This window comes from Salmo salar, chromosome ssa03, assembly GCF_905237065.1.
Source record: "Salmo salar chromosome ssa03, Ssal_v3.1, whole genome shotgun sequence".
In the NCBI taxonomy this organism is placed as follows: domain Eukaryota; kingdom Metazoa; phylum Chordata; class Actinopteri; order Salmoniformes; family Salmonidae; genus Salmo; species Salmo salar.
The window spans coordinates 9,734,886-9,750,773 of record NC_059444.1 but is presented as its reverse complement, the minus strand read 5'-3'; the positions used below and the strand labels follow the sequence as shown (position 1 = coordinate 9,750,773).

Sequence of the window (15,888 nt, the reverse complement as noted above, 5' to 3'; positions counted from 1 at the left end):
ATTTATTAATTGTGTTCACCATTTATTAATTATTACTCCCACATTAATAAACCATTTACTAATCATTAGTAAAGTATTTTTGTATTCCCTAATCTAAAAGTGAGTGCTATTTATACTTTACAAATGTATGTTTGACCAGTGTAATTTGTTACAAAAAGATGGCCATGCCATTGGTAGACATTCCATTTGTTCCTGGTAAAAGAATAAGCACACAACATAGGATGTTTAAAGAAATACAGTTGAAGTCGGAAGTTTACATATTCTTAGATTGAAGTCATTAAAACTCGTTTTTCAACCACTCCACACATTTCTTGTTAACAAACTATAGTTTTGGCAAGTTGGTTAGGACATCTACTTTGTGCATGACAAGTAATTTTTCCAACAATTGTTTACAGACAGATTATTTCACTGTATCACAATTCCAGTGGGTCAGAAGTTTACATACACTAAGTTGACTGTGCCTGTAAACCGCTTGGAAAATTCCCGAAAATGATGTCATGGCTTTAGAAGCCTCTGATAGGCTAATTGACATAATTTGAGTCAATTGGAGATGTACCTGTGGATGTATTTCAAGGCCTACCTTCAAACTCAGTGCCTCTTTGCTTGACATCATGGGAAAATCAAAAGAAATCAGCCAAGACCTCAGAAAAGAAAAATGTAGACCTCCACAAGTCTGGTTCATCCTTGGGAGCAATTTCCAAATGCCTGAAGGTACCATGTTCATCGATACAAACAATAGCACGCAAGTATAAACACCATGGGACCACGCAGCCGTCATACTGCTCAGGAAGGAGACGCGTTCTGTCTCCTAGAGATGAACGTACTTTGGTGCGAAAAGTGCAAATCAATCCCAGAACAACAGCAAAGGACCTTGTGAAGATGCTGGAGGAAACAGGTACAAAAGTATATTTATCCACAGTAAAACGAGTCCTACATCAACATAACCTGAAAGGCCGCTCAGCAAGGAAGAAGCCACTGCTCCAACACCGCCATAAAAAAGCCAGACTATGGTTTGCAACTGCACATGGAGACAAAGATCGTACTTTTTGGAGAAACGTCCTCTGGTCTGATGAAACAAAAATAGAACTGTTTGGCCATAATGACCATCGTTATGTTTGGAGGAAAAAGGGGGAGGTTTGCAAGCTGAAGAACACCATCCCAACCGTGAAGCACGGGGGTGGCAGCATCATGTTGTGGGGGTGCTTTACTGCAGGACTGGTGCACTTCACAAAATAGATGGCATCGTGAGGAAGGAAAATTCTGTGGATATATTGAAGCAAACATCAGTCAGGAAGTTAAAGCTTGGTCGCAAATGGGTCTTCCAAATGGACAATGACCCCAAGCATACTTCCAAAGTTGTGGCAAAATGGCTTAACGACAACAAAGTCAAGGTTTTGGAGTGGCCATCACAAAGCCCTGACCTCAATCCAATAGATCATTTGTGGGCAGAACTGAAAATGCGTGTGTGAGCAAGGAGGCCTACAAACCTGACTCAGTTACACCAGCTCTGTCAGGAGGAATGGGCACAAATTCACCCAACCTATTTTGGGAAGCTTGTGGAAGGCTACCCGAAACATTTGACCGAAGTTAAACCATTTAAAGGCAATGCTACCAAATACTAATTGGGTGTATGTAAACTTCTGACCCACTGGGAATGTGATGAAAAAAATAAAAGCTGAAAGAAATCATTCTCTCTACAATTATTCTGACATTTCACATTCTTAAAATAAAGTGGTGATCCTAACTGGCCTAAGACAGGGAATTTTTACTAGGATTAAATGTCAGGAATTGTGAAAAACTGAGTTTAAATGTATTTGGCTAAGGTGTATGTAAACTTCTGACTTCAACTGTACACATATGTGTGAATAACTAGCTCACTAACATTTACAAATGTGGGAGTAATGATTAATAAATGGTGATTTGTAAAATGTTACCCTAGGATGTAGCTGGGCCCAGCACAGGCAGTGTTGTCCCCTGGTCTTCTGGTCTCAGTGCAGTGAGAAAGGATGCTAGGCTTAGCAAAGACACCTCAGAGGTGAGTGCAGTGGAGGTATGAAGAAAACAAAGAGACACAGATGTACTGCCAGTTCCTTAATATGTTCAAATCAAACTTTATTTGTCACATGCAAGTCTACAACAAGTGTAGACTTTACCGTGAAATGCTTACTTACAAGCCCTTAACCAACAGTGAAGTTCAAGAAGAAAAAAATGTACGAAGTAGAGTAAAATAAAAAGTAATAATAAAAAGAAACATAATAAGAATAACAATAATGAGGCTATATACAGGGGGCACCGGTACCGAGTCAGTGTGGAGGGGTACAGGCTAGTTGAGGTAATCTGTACATGTAGGTGGGGGCGAAGTGACTAGTAACAAACAAACAGCGAGTAGCAGCAGTGTACAAAAGGTAGGGGGGGAGGGGGTCAGTCAATGTAAATTGTCCGGTGGCGATTTTATGAATTGTTCAGCAGTCCTAGAAGCTGTTGAGGAGCCTTTTGGTCATATACTTGGCGCTCCGGTACCACTTGCCGTGTGATAGCAGAGAAAATAGTCTATAACTTGGGTGACTGGAGTCTCTGACAATTTTATGGGCTTTTCTCTGACACCGCCTATTATATTGGTCCTGGATGGCAGGAAGCTTGGCCCCAGTGATGTACTGGGCCGTTAGCACTACCCTCTGTAGTGCCTTACAGTCAGTTGCCATACCAGGCGGATATGCAACCGGTCAGGATGCTCTCGATGGTGCAGCTGTAGAACCTTTTGAGGATCTGGGGACCCATGCCAAATCTTTTCAGTCTCCTGAGGGGGAAAAAAGTTTCACCACTGTCTTGGTATGTTTGGACCATGATAGTTTGTTGGTGATGTGGACACCAAGGAACTTGAAACGCTTGACCCGCTCCACTACAGCCCCGTTGATGTTAATGGGGGCCTGTTCGGTCTGCCTTTTCCTGTAGTCCACGATCAGCTCCTTAGTCTTGCTCACACTGAGGGAGAGGTTGTTGTCCTGGCACCACACTGCCAGTTCTCTGACCTCCTCCCTATACGCCGTCTCATTGTTGTCGGTGATCAGGCCTATCACTGTTGTGTTGTCAGCAAACTTAATGATGGTGTTGGAGTCGTGTTTGGCCACTCAATCGTGGGTGAACAGGGAATACAGGAGGGGACTAAGTACACACCCCTGAGGGGCCCCAGTGTTAAGGATCAGCGTGGCAGACTTGTTGTTGCCTACTCTTACCACCTGGGGGCGACCGTCAGGAAGTCTAAGATCCAATTGAAGAGGGAGGTGTTTAGTCCCAGAGTCCTTAGCATAGTGATGAGCTTCGTGGGAACTATGGTGTTGAAAGCTGAGCTGTAGTCAATGAACAGCATTCTCACATAGGTGTTCCTTTTGTCCAGGTGAGAAAGGGTGGTGTGGAGTGCGATTGAGTCATCTGTGGATCTGTTGGGGCGGTATGTGAATTGGAGTGGGTCTAGGAGGATGCTGTTGATGTGAGATTTCTTAAAAGCGTCCGGATTAGTCTCCCGCTCTTTGAAAGTGGCAGCTCTAGCCTAGCTCGATGCGGATGTTGCCTGTAATCCATGACTTCTGGTTGGGATATGTACGTACAGTCATTGTGGGGATGACGTCATCGATGCACTTATTGATGAAGCCGATGACTGAGATGGTGTATTCCTCAATGCCATTGGATGAATCCCATCTGACCACTTCCGTATTGAGTGAGTCACTGGTACTTCCTGCTTTAGTTTTTGCTTGTAAGAAGGAATCAGGAGGATAGAATTATGGTCAGATTTGCCAAATGGAGGGCGGGGGAGAGCTTTATATGCATCTCTGTGTGTGGAGTAAAGTTGGTCTAGGATTTGTTTTTCCCTGGTTACACATGTGACATGCTGGTAAAAATTTGGTAGAACTGATTTAAGTTTTCCTGCATTAAAGTCCCCGGCCACTAGGAGCGCCGCTTCTGGGTGAGAATTTTCTTCTTTGTTTATGGCCTTATAGAGTTGGTTGAGAGCGGTCTTAGTGCCAGCTTCGCTTTGTGGTGGTAAATAGACGGCTACGAATAATACAGATGAGAACTCTCTTGATAGATAGTGTGGTCTACAGCTTATCATAAGGTACTCTACCTCAGGCGAGCAATACCTCGAGACTTCTTTAATATTAGACATTGCACACCAGCTTTTATTGACAAAAAGACACACCCCCACCCCTCGTCTTACCAGAGGTAACGTCTCTGTTCTGCCGGTGCATGAAAAATCCCACTAGCTCTATATTGTCCGTATCTTCGTTCAGCCACGTCTCGGTGAAACATAAGATGTTACAGTTTTTAATGTCCCGTTGGTAGGATAATCTTAATCGTAGATCATCAATTTTATTTTCCAATGATTGCACGTTAGCAAGAAGAATGGAAGGCAATGAGAGTTTACTCACTTGCCTCCGGATTCTCAGAAGGGTGTCCGATTTGCAGCCTCTTTTCCGGCATCTTTTCTTCACGCAAAAGGGGTGGATCTGGGCCTGTTCCAGTGAAAGCAGGATATCCTTCTCGTCGGACTTGTTAAAGGAAAAAGTTTCTTCCAGTCCGAGGTGAGTATCGCTTTTCTGATGTCCAGAAGTTTTTTTTGGTCATAAGAGATGGTAGCAGCAACATTGTGTACACAATAAGTTAAAAAATAAGTTACACAAAATGCAAAAAAACAACAAAATAGCACAATTGGTTGGGAGAATGTAAAACGTCAGCCATGTTCTTCGGCACCATCTTCATATAGTTGTCTCTATACAGATGTACTGCCAGTTCCTTTATTCACTGAACAAAAATATAATCGCAACATGTAAAGGGTCCCATGTTTCATGAGCTGAAATAAAAGATCCCAGAAATGTTCAATATGCACAAATTGTTTATTTCTCTCAAATGTTGTGCACAAATTTATTTACATCCCTGTTAGTGAGCATTTCTTATTTGCCAAGATAACCCCTCCACCTGATAGGTGTGGCATATCAAGAAGCTGATTAAACAGCATGATCATTACACCGGTGCACCTTGTGCTGGGGACAATAAAAGGCCACTCTAAAATGTGCAGTTTTGTCACACAACACAATGACACAGGCATGCTGACTGCAGGAATGTCCACCAGAGCTGTTGTGTCACGGTTGTCGTAAGAACGGGACCAAGGCGCAGCGTGTGTAAAGTTCCACATCTTTATTCCACAGTGAAACGTCAAGAAAAAAATAATAAAATCTAATAAACAAACAACTAAATGTGACTACGTGGTGCACAGGCACAAACACAAAATAATATCCCACAAACACAGGTGGGAACAATAGCTACTTAAATATGATCCCCAATTAGAGACAACGATTACCAGCTGCGTCTAATTGGGAATCATACAAAACACCAACATAAAAAATATAAACTAGAACACAACATAGAAATAGTAGACTACCCCCTAGTCACGCCCTGACCTACTACACCATAGAGAAGCAAGGGCTCTCTATGGTCAGGGCGTGACATGTTGCCAGAGAATTGAATGTTTATTTCTCTACCATAAGCCACCTCGCATGTCGTTTTTGAGAATTTGGTGGTACGTCCAACCAGCCCCACAACTGCAGACCATATTTACTGTATGGTGTCAGGTGGGCAAGCGGTTTACTGATGTCAACGTTGTGAACAAAGTGCCCCATGGTGGGGTTATGGTATGGGCAGGCATAATCTACGGACATTGAACAAAATCACATTTTATCGATGGCAATTTGAATGCACAGAGATACAGTGAAGAGATCTTGACGCCCATTGTCGTGCCATTCATCTGCTGCCTTCACCTCATGTTTCCACATGATCATGTTGCGAGGATCTGTACACAATTCCTGGAAGCTGAAAATGTCCCAGTTCTTCCATGACCTGCATACTCACTAGACATTTCACCCATTGAGCATGTTTGGGTTGTTCTGGATCGATGTGTACGACAGCGTGTTCCAGTTCCCACCAATATAAAGCAAATTCGCACAGCCATTGAAGAGGAGTGGGACAACATTCCACAGGCCACAATCAACAGCCTGATCAACTCTATGCAAAGGAGATGTGTCACACTGCATGAGGCAGATGGTGGTCTGAGGTAACGGAACGCATGAGAACAAAAATCTCCTTTATAATAAAGTGTGCATGCATATCATCACATTTGCGTAGTGGCAGAGCAGTAGAGTAGAGGCACTTACAAAAGTTGCCAGAGGTGGGACCAAGTCATTGTTTTACAAGTCACAAGTAAGTCTCAAGTCTTAGCACTCAAGTCCCAAGTCAAGTCGCAAGTCAAGACAGGCAAGTCAGAGTCAAGTCTCAAGTCAAGACCGTCAAGTCTCAAGTCAAGTCTCAAGTCCTAAACTTTAAGTTTCGAGTCCTAAACAAGTCATAATGTGCTCTTCACCAAATGTAATACCATTTCATATTTTTAACAAGAGTAATAGTTAGTATATTACATTTACGCAAATCATGAATGCTTTTAAAAACATATTTATTACTTTCCAAATAAACGTTATATTTCCATGGAAATACATGGGTAGCCATAAGAAAGACCCCCCCAATAGCGATCGACTATCGAGGATCGCTATCGGGCGCAATCTGGCAATGTAGGCTTGTACACAATCGCCCAACCTTAACACACACTGTGTGTGTGGTTACAGTAGGCTAACGTATGTCAATGGCTTTAGGAACAGCAGTAACATGAGGCAGGATTTAGGCTACCAACTGCCTAGCCAGTTGTAGCTCAATCTTGGGTGCAATGATCACGTTTCCGCACTGACTGACTGTGTGGAGGCTCATTGATTTAATGTTACGTTAGCCAACATGCTACACTGGCAAAGTTATGAATGATATAGCTGTCGGCTATAATAGCCACGACTTACTCTTCTTTGTGCAGCTTCAAATGTCGAACAAAGTTGGAAGTTGTTGCACCTCCGTCTGTCATTTTCTTCACGCATGTTTTGCAAGTTGCAATCCGTTTTTTGTTGATAGAGCGTAGTCTTTATATCCGAAAATAATAATTTTGGGTATCATCTTTCCAAGGGCTCCATCTGAATTCACCCGCCGACATTCCTCTGCACTGCCACGTGCAACTTTTTCTCAGCTGGCACATTTGATTGGCTACTGTCAGATTCAAACTGTAATCCGTTAAAGGAAGAGTTGATGCACTGCACACTTTTTTAATAGCATCATTTTTTATATTTCGGCTTGGGGAGGGTATCAAGTCAGTTCGAGTCAAAAGGCTCAAGTCCAAGTTGAGTCACGAGTCATTGGTGTTACAGTCAAAGTCGATTTCCAAGTCATCATATTTGTGACTCGAGTCTGACTCGAGTCCAAGTCATGTGACTCTAGTCCACACCTCTGGAAGTTGCACACATGGAAAAACAGTCTTTGTGGCCTAGGGGCCGGGAAATGAATGTCCTTTTATAAACGCATATTATACAATTATACGTAATTTTACATGACTGGAGACTTTGGCATAATCTTTTTTAATGCTGTGTCCAAAACAACAGGGAACACGGAGCTGGGAAATCTGACTTCTGACTTCAGTGTGTCTAAAACAACTGGGAAGTTGGGGAAAAAAACTAGCACTGACTGGGAAAATTAGTTTTGAATGGTCGTCCAACTCGGAATTCCAAGTGGGGAACTCTGGCCTCTTTCTAGCGCGCAGACTTTCTGACCTGAAGATCACTGACGTCATGATACAACCTCTTTTTTCCCCTGAGTTCCCAGTTGTCTTGAAAGCACCATAATACCGCACAAGGGACAAAATGTCAGGCTACTTTGACACTGAGAATCTGAGATCAGTGAAAACGACCTTGTCTTGAATCCATCAATAGCCCAGGCCTAGGTGTGTGGAGACATATTGTATGCTACAATATAAGAAGGAAATTATAGTCCTTAAAATGCTTTCCAGTTTCACTGACTCACCCAATGATGCGCAGCTCACTAGCTGGTGATGTCATATGGGCTCGTGCCAAAAGCCTCTCTCTCTCGTTTAACTTTTTAGACAATATTTGGAAGATTATCAAATATTTTGGTAGCCTGCAGCTGACAGATTATAGTCTTCTCTTTTCAGCGGGAGCAATTTGCAACCTGTGTTTTCCCGCGATTGTAGACTATTTGAAATATTGCGAAAGGCCAGTTTTGTCTGCATGCTGTATGTTGACGGAGATTTACAGCTCGTTCCCGACTATAGGCTATGCCTATTTATTGGGCTACACTCCACAGCTAGGTTATTTTTAATAAGCTATGTATCCTCTGTGGCAGGACAATTAAGGAAGAGGCAACTTGAATTAACTTTGATTGCAAAAAGTGACAATTATTTTTCATGCCAGGAGAAGTACCGGATCCGGCCAAATAGGTTCCAGAACAAAACAGTCCAAAACGGAGAGGTGTCAGATCCTGTTCTGGCAGGATCCGGCTCAAATTAAGTGCTGGTGGTTACACCAGATACTGACTGATTTTCTGATCTACGCCCCACAGATACTTTTTGTTGTTGTTGCATATCTGTATTCCCAGTCATGTGAAAACCATAGATTAGGGCCTAATTCATTTTTTTCAATGGACTGATTTCTTATATGAACTGTAACTCAGTAAAATCGTTTAAATTGTTGCGTGTTGCGCTTATATTTTTGTTCAGTATATGTTGGCTCTATATTTTATAGCAATTAACACTTAGGAGTGAGACAGACAGAGTGACAACAGAAGAGAACGAGGAGAAGCACAGACAGACAGACAGACAGACAGACAGACAGACAGACAGACAGACAGACAGACAGACAGACAGACAGACGAGAACGAGGAGAAGCACAGACAGACAGAGCGACAGCAGAGAAGATGCAGACGCTCGCATCTTCTCTGCAACAGGAAGGAAACAGAGGCCCTGTTAGTGTTGAATTGTATCTCCAGTGGTGCTTTTACATGTTGTATTTGTCTTAAACATAAGCTGGTTAAAAAGAGCTGGTTAAAAAAGGAGTGTTTCACCGTCACTGGTACAGTAAAAGTTGAGAAACGCTGTACTATAGTGTACTGCCTGTGTGTGTGTGTAACTATACATTTTTTGTGTGTTTATGCTGAATTTTTGTCCCAGTCTGCCCCTGGGCACAGCTGGGATACATAACCATGTAAGCATGAGATAACATTCTGTTGTCACTTTTTTTCGTACCTCTTGGCATTGTGAATTTGACATTACAATGCAATGTATGGTGACTATTTCCAATTACTGGAGAGAAAAAAAAAAGATATTTTTAACACAGACCCATAATTTGTCCCCAGGGAGTGAGCAATGCATGATAGATGAACCATCCGATTCCCTTGAAGTCTGAGAAAAATATGTAGATGAAGTATTTGAAATATCTACCACATGCATAGCATCAATAGAAATGGGTGACTCGGCACCGTGGTATGTCCGGGAAAGCTATGGGTTAATTTAAGACGGAAAGGAAACCTGTTGCCAATTAAGTGCACGAAATGCCACATGTTGCCTAGACATCTTCAGATCGGCTAGAAGGATCAGTACATACCATATCCACTCAGGGAGAGAAAGGCTGGCAGTTGATTCATTTGAAAAGGTTTCACTCACTCCAAAAGGCTACATTAATTGAGAAGGTGTGGATGATCTGAAAGCACTCTTTCCTTCGTGGGGAAACGCTAACGAGGATTTAAACGCGAAGTGAACCAGGCAGCTTATTCCTCTGGATTCCGGAATGCGTAAAAGCACCTGATGGGATGCACAACAAAATAGGCACAATTCTACGTTGGCTAAATAACTCTTCTTCTACATCGTGGATAATATGAAAATGACTATCATAACTCCATTGTTTCTGCTCTGCTTGACATTGTTGGTCAGCACAACCGAGAGTGTGGCAGAGATATGCAGGGGGACACACTGTTTCAGCTCAGAGGACTGGACCAGACCTTGTACAGGGGCGCATTGCCAGCGGCGAACGGACGCAGCACCCCAACACTTAAACCCCGTAATGCAAGACAGGCAAGCGTTTGTTAAGCCCCTTTACCAGGATGCCCATACTAACCCTCAGACCAGAAGTGCACAGGTACCATACACTATCATTCAACCACATCGTGGTGGCACGGCCACAAGCGACATGCAGAAAGAGAACCCAAGGTCCATTACAGCGGAGGTGTACCACCCCGGGTGCAAAGGAGGGAATTGTCAAGCTTCCCAGCCGCGAACAACGAGAACTGAGAGTGTCCCCCGGGAATGCAAAGGGATTGAATGTAAACTGCCACTCAGGATGCGACCCAAGCCGAAGCCTCAACCGTGCATTGGCAACAGCTGTGTCACTGATGGTGGCGAAGACCTTAGAGGGCAGCAGCCCCCCCTGGTTCATGATAGAGCGGCGCAATTTCTTGGAGAAATTCCGGAGTTTGGATCAGAACGTGGTTCATCGCCTCTGGGAATACAGTTGACATGCGACATCAAACCAGGTTTAGCATGTGACCGTCTGACATACAGATTTATCTACAATTCATTTTTAAAAAGATCATGCTCCCAAAGTAATTAATAGTTTAGCTAGCAATTAATGTTAGTAGAAAAATATATAATTTCAGTTTACACTGAAATGAGAGTTGAAATGTACTCTGAGTGAATGCAACAATTACCAGTTGGCCAGTGTAACTAAACTATTTACGGAGGTACAGAAACTCTGTGAAAACATTATAAAGATAGCTGTAGTGTGGGATAATTTATACTTTTTGAAGTGTTAAATGTAACACAATTAGAGTTAATTTAACACTTGCAATAAAAATTAGGTAAAATAGAGAATAAAGGTATTAAACAACAGTGTATAGTTTCCTAGAATATATAAGTCTAGCAGGATTTATCACCAATTTATCACTGCAACCTCAGAACAATTGAGTTTAATAATTCAGTCTGAAAGGTATTTCTGTATGCCGTTCGAATATAACCCCCCCAAAAATTATTTCACTATGTAAATGATCAATGTGGTGAGTATTTGTGCATGTGGGTGAACACATGTATCCCTAGCTACCCTGTCCTCCCTCCAACACAGGCAACAATGAGGTGCCCTCGGAGGACACCTTGGTGCTGCAGCTGCGTCTGGCCAAGGGCCAGGAGAAGCTGGTGGAGGCGCTGAAGGGCCAGCAGGAAGAGATCAGGGAGCTGCAGAGCAGACTGAGCCAACAGCAGGGGACGCTGGTCAGCCAGCAGAGAGAGATCCTGGAGGAGCAGAGCAGACTGAGCCAACAGATGGACCAGGTCTGGAACCACGTCTGAAACATTGTGGTTTCCCTTTGCTGGAGGGAAGCTTTAATAGACATGATGCAAAGCTTTGCTGTTGCCCGGCAACTTCAATATGACACATAACATCTGCTGTGTTTATAATAATAGACCACTGGAAGGTTTAATTAATTACTTTTGAGCAACATTTTGGTCAATAAACCTTTAATAAAGTCTACCTAAAACCACCCAATAAAACAAACAAACAAAACTGTTATTGCAGGTCTCTGATGAAGGAGCTTGTTCTGATGAAGGAGCTTGCTCCGAAACACGTCAACATTATTGAAAGTTTCCATCCTGAACCTTCTTTCAGTAAATGTGTGTTTGATCTCATCTCAGGTCAAGGCCCAGTATGGCCTACTCCTAGAGAATGTCAAGCAGATGTCCTTCCAGGGCATGCAGGAGGAGCTAGAGAGCCACATGGTGGCCCTCAGGGGCCAGGCCAGGGCCCACCACACCCAGGCCTACGCTGTGCACAAGGTGGACATGGAGGCCAGAGTGATGGATGTAGACCTCCCCGTATTGGCCTGCGGCTCCTGTGGAGCGGAGGAGTACTGCGACTTCAGGACAGGTCGGCCGCAATGTGAGAGGTGCACCATCTGTCCAGCGGGCTTCTTCCTGGTGTCCCAGTGCTCCATCCATTCTGACAGGATATGCCAGGTGAGGCTATAAGCTTGAATATTCTAAATGTAGATGCACAAACACACCCATTCAGGAGTTTTATGTTTTATGAATCATTATTTATATATTTACAGGACAGAGATGAATGCCTTGAAGTAGCAAACCTGTGTGCAGAACAGAAGAAATGTCTAAACACTCCAGGTAAGAAGGGTTTAAACTGTTTGGTGAAAAACTCCTTACTGTATCAGTGTTAACCTATTCTCAAAGAGTTTTTAAAAATATGCTACATATAACAATTCCTCATCCACTCACTCTATAGTTAGAAATATACTACTTGTGTATGTGTGTGAGAGGGTTAACTTCTGTCCTCCACTGTTTCTATGTGAACCAGGTGGATTCAGGTGCCACGGCTTGTCTGACAGAGAGGCTAGCACAGGCTTGTGTGGACATGCCTACTTCTACAACTCGGAGATGGAGGAGTGTCAGGCCTGTCAGGAGTGTGAGGTGGAGCAAGTGGCCACACCCTGCACCTTCACGAGTGACACCGTCTGCTCCACCCCCTCCTCCACTGACAGCAGCAGGCTGTCCCTGTCCTGGGCTGGGGATGTGACCCTGCCTCCTGCCAAGAGCCACGCCCCTGGTCACGCCTTCCCCAACCTGCAGCTCCATATCCAGGGGCGGGGCGACAGCAATCTGCTGGCCACCGAAGACGGCCATCTGGTGCTACGACAGCACGGCCTTGTGTGGGCAGACGAGAACTTGGCCCTGAGCCATGGATGTCGCAGTTTCGTCCAGGTGTGTCTGCAGCTTAACACCAGTGACCTGGCCGAGGGGCGGGACCTTAGTGGGGTCAGGGTGGAGCAGCGGGAAGTAAAGTCGCTCCAGAGTGCCAGTGTCAGTGGGGTGGCAGAAGTTGCTCCAGGAAGTATGCTCTCCCTGCTCCTCAGGAGTGCCAGCCACCATTGCAACCACACAAGTGATGGCCTGCACCTCCATGACCCATCTGTGGCACCTCTCAGTCTCTTCTGGCTGTCCCACGACACCGGGGCCGTTGCCATGACGGCGCAGGCAGTGTCATCGGCGCACTACCACACCAACTACCGGCCCGCCTTCAAAACCACGTCCACCTCTGACCCGTACGTTGTGGGGCTGACTCACGATGGGCGTGGAGTGCGCTTCACTGAAAGCGGCACAGTGCGCTTTGTGTTCCAACAGGCGCTCTACTCCATGGGCCAGACGTGCGTGACGGAAGGCTTTCACCTGCTGGCCTACATCAACCACAATGGGAGCAGCATGGAGCTGGCTCGAACATATAAGACTGGTGTCCACTACCGCGACACGTCCATCACCCTATCGGCTGCCACCAGGGTCGACCCCGGCGATACTCTGGGCTTTGAGATCCTCTCCCCGGGGCAGTGCAACATTCGCTACTTCGGTGACGATTCCGGCATCAGCGCCCTCAGTCTGGTGTGGGTCCCGACTGCCATCTCCTCCGCCCTCTCTGCCTCCGTGGCACGCACAGGCTTGCCCTCCGGAGCGGTGCGCAACAAGCCCCTGTATTTCCGCCAGGTGAGCCCCCACATGCCGCAGGTGCAGGTCGGGCTTCCAGGGAAGGGTCGCTCTGAACAAGGACGCGAGTTTGTCTTCACGGAGAGCGGGACAGCCAGCTTAGCACTGGACCTGAAGCTGATCCACTCCTGCAACCCGGTTAAAATCACCCTGCTCCGACATAGAGGCGAGGGGGCTGGGGAGGAGGGCAAGCCAGTGCCCCTGGCCCAGCAATTCGGGGGCCAGATGCCAGAGGGCAGTGGATGGGCAAGTGTGGGGCTGCGGGCCTCCTTCCAGGTCCACAATGGCACGGCAGTTTTTGTCACATTGGACTGCGTACGAGGACGCATCAATCAGATCAGTCATCAGGCGGGGAGCGGCGTCTCCATACTGTGGGTGGCAGCATATCACTAGTCTAGAAACACTAAACTAACAATAACTAGCTCACCTAAAGCAGGGTTTACCGAATGTTTTACTTCTTCAATTAGCCTTTGATCAACAAAATTGGCCAATTTTAGCATGGTTTACATCATGTATAAAAAGTACCCTTACTTAAAATACACCAAAGGTTGGTTTTGGTGGGTGGCAGAGAGAATATTTAAGCTTTATGGTATTTTATGCATATTCTATACTGTATTTTGATATTATAAGGATGCTAGAATTAGCATTGTTATTCAACAATTCTTGGTATGAACCTTCTTTCATGTTGACATTTGCTGGGCGCATATTTTGTATGTCTTGTATTTACAGTATATAATTGAGTTACTGCATTGACGCCAGAGCTTTATAGAAGATACTTAAAATTCTTTTGCTTTCATCAAGGATAATTTTGCAGGGCTGGTTTTACTCTGAAGTGTGTTAAGAACATATGTTTCAGGTTAGCCGCCATTTTCTAAATGTGAGTGTCCGCTGCATGCCTTAGTTAATGACCATTTTCAGGAGACCAAGAAAGGGTTTGTACACTCGTGTGGAGGTCCACTCGTGTTAGACCAGTCACAAAGAAGTGTGCATTAGCACGGGTTTAGAATTATACAGAGTCCTGTAGTGACTTCCTACAACCACTATTTAGAGTTCTAAGACTAGCAATTATGCCACCAGCCAAAGTGCCAGTCTTTAATGCCGTAATACATACTTTGTAAATATTAAAACAGAAAACACTGATTATGACACCAAACCTCATACTTATTAAATCACCTGCATTGCTTGCTGTTTGGGGTTTTAGGTTGGGTTTCTGTACAGCACTTTGAGATACCAGCTGATGTAAGAAGGGCTTTATAAATAAATTTGATTTAAACACTCACTGCTTTAAACGCACAAGACTGTAGGCTATATATTTTAATAATGGTTGAAAGTTTGTTATATATTTAAGCATTAATGCCCGAGGGGGTGTGGCATATGGCCAATATACAACGGCTAAGGGCTGTTCTTGGATTCAAAACTTCAAGGTGCCTTATTGCTATTATAAACTGGTTCCCAACATAAATCGAACAGTAAACAAGTATTTTTTCATCATACCCATGGTATAATGTCTCATATATAATTATACACACACAGGTGAATGAAATGCTGTTTCAGCCAATCAGCATCCATGACTCAAGCTACCCGGTTTATAATATGTATTATAACACGTTATCTACGTTTTGACAGGATAATGTCATTCCCAGTACAGCATGTGTAAATGTTACTACAAGCTGCCATGCTATATGTCCCTAACCCTAATTCTAACGTAATCATAAAGACAGACAATCTGTCATACTGTATACCTTTGTAATCACATGTAAAGACCTGGGTTGTCATGAGAGACATGTCTGTCCTTATGGCTGGAATTAAACCCAGGTGTTGTCGGCAAAAAACAAAAGACCCAGATGTTTTGCATTGCAGATCAAAAGACACAGCAGGTCTTTTACATTGAATTTAAACAGTTGAAATGGCATTCGAAAGGGGTTAACAGTTTTCCAGTTATAACCTCTCCTTTCTCAGAATGTTTCCAATTCCTTGGCTGAAGATCAATACGTACAATACTCATCATATGAAATTCAATTCAACAGAGCAGGGCACACAATATGTGAAAACGTCACCTTATTCAGAGCACGTTATAGTTTAAATGTATAGTTTCATATTGCTGCAGACTAGGAATGATTCAATAACTCATGGTCCTAGTGAAGCCAATGAGCTCGTCTGTGCATGTCATGAGATGTGATCTGTTGCTATATAAAAAAGGACCAAAAACCTGCAGACTCACCCACATGAAAAAAAATACTACAGTTTACTATAGAATACTACAGCACTTATAGAATTATGCAGTAAACTGTAGAATATACTACACATTGTAGTATACCTCGACCATATGTAGTACTTACTATAGAATATTGTAGTATACTGCAGAATACTATAGTAAATACTACAGTATACTACAGACCACAAAAGCACTATAATATACACTACAGCGTGGG

The 15,888-nt window shown here is 44.0% G+C and overlaps 1 protein-coding gene across 1 annotated transcript; it reads left to right on the top strand.

The window, feature by feature from the left end:
- Positions 1–9,489: 9,489 nt before the first annotated feature.
- On the top strand, positions 9,490–14,596 carry si:ch211-252f13.5 (uncharacterized). The gene is made up of 5 exons (XM_014189191.2): positions 9,490–10,455; positions 11,040–11,245; positions 11,606–11,926; positions 12,022–12,088; positions 12,279–14,596. The coding sequence occupies exons 1-5, from the start codon at positions 9,801–9,803 to the stop codon at positions 13,847–13,849; spliced, it is 2,820 nt and encodes a 939-aa protein (XP_014044666.1). The 5' UTR covers positions 9,490–9,800; the 3' UTR covers positions 13,850–14,596.
- Positions 14,597–15,888: the final 1,292 nt, after the last annotated feature.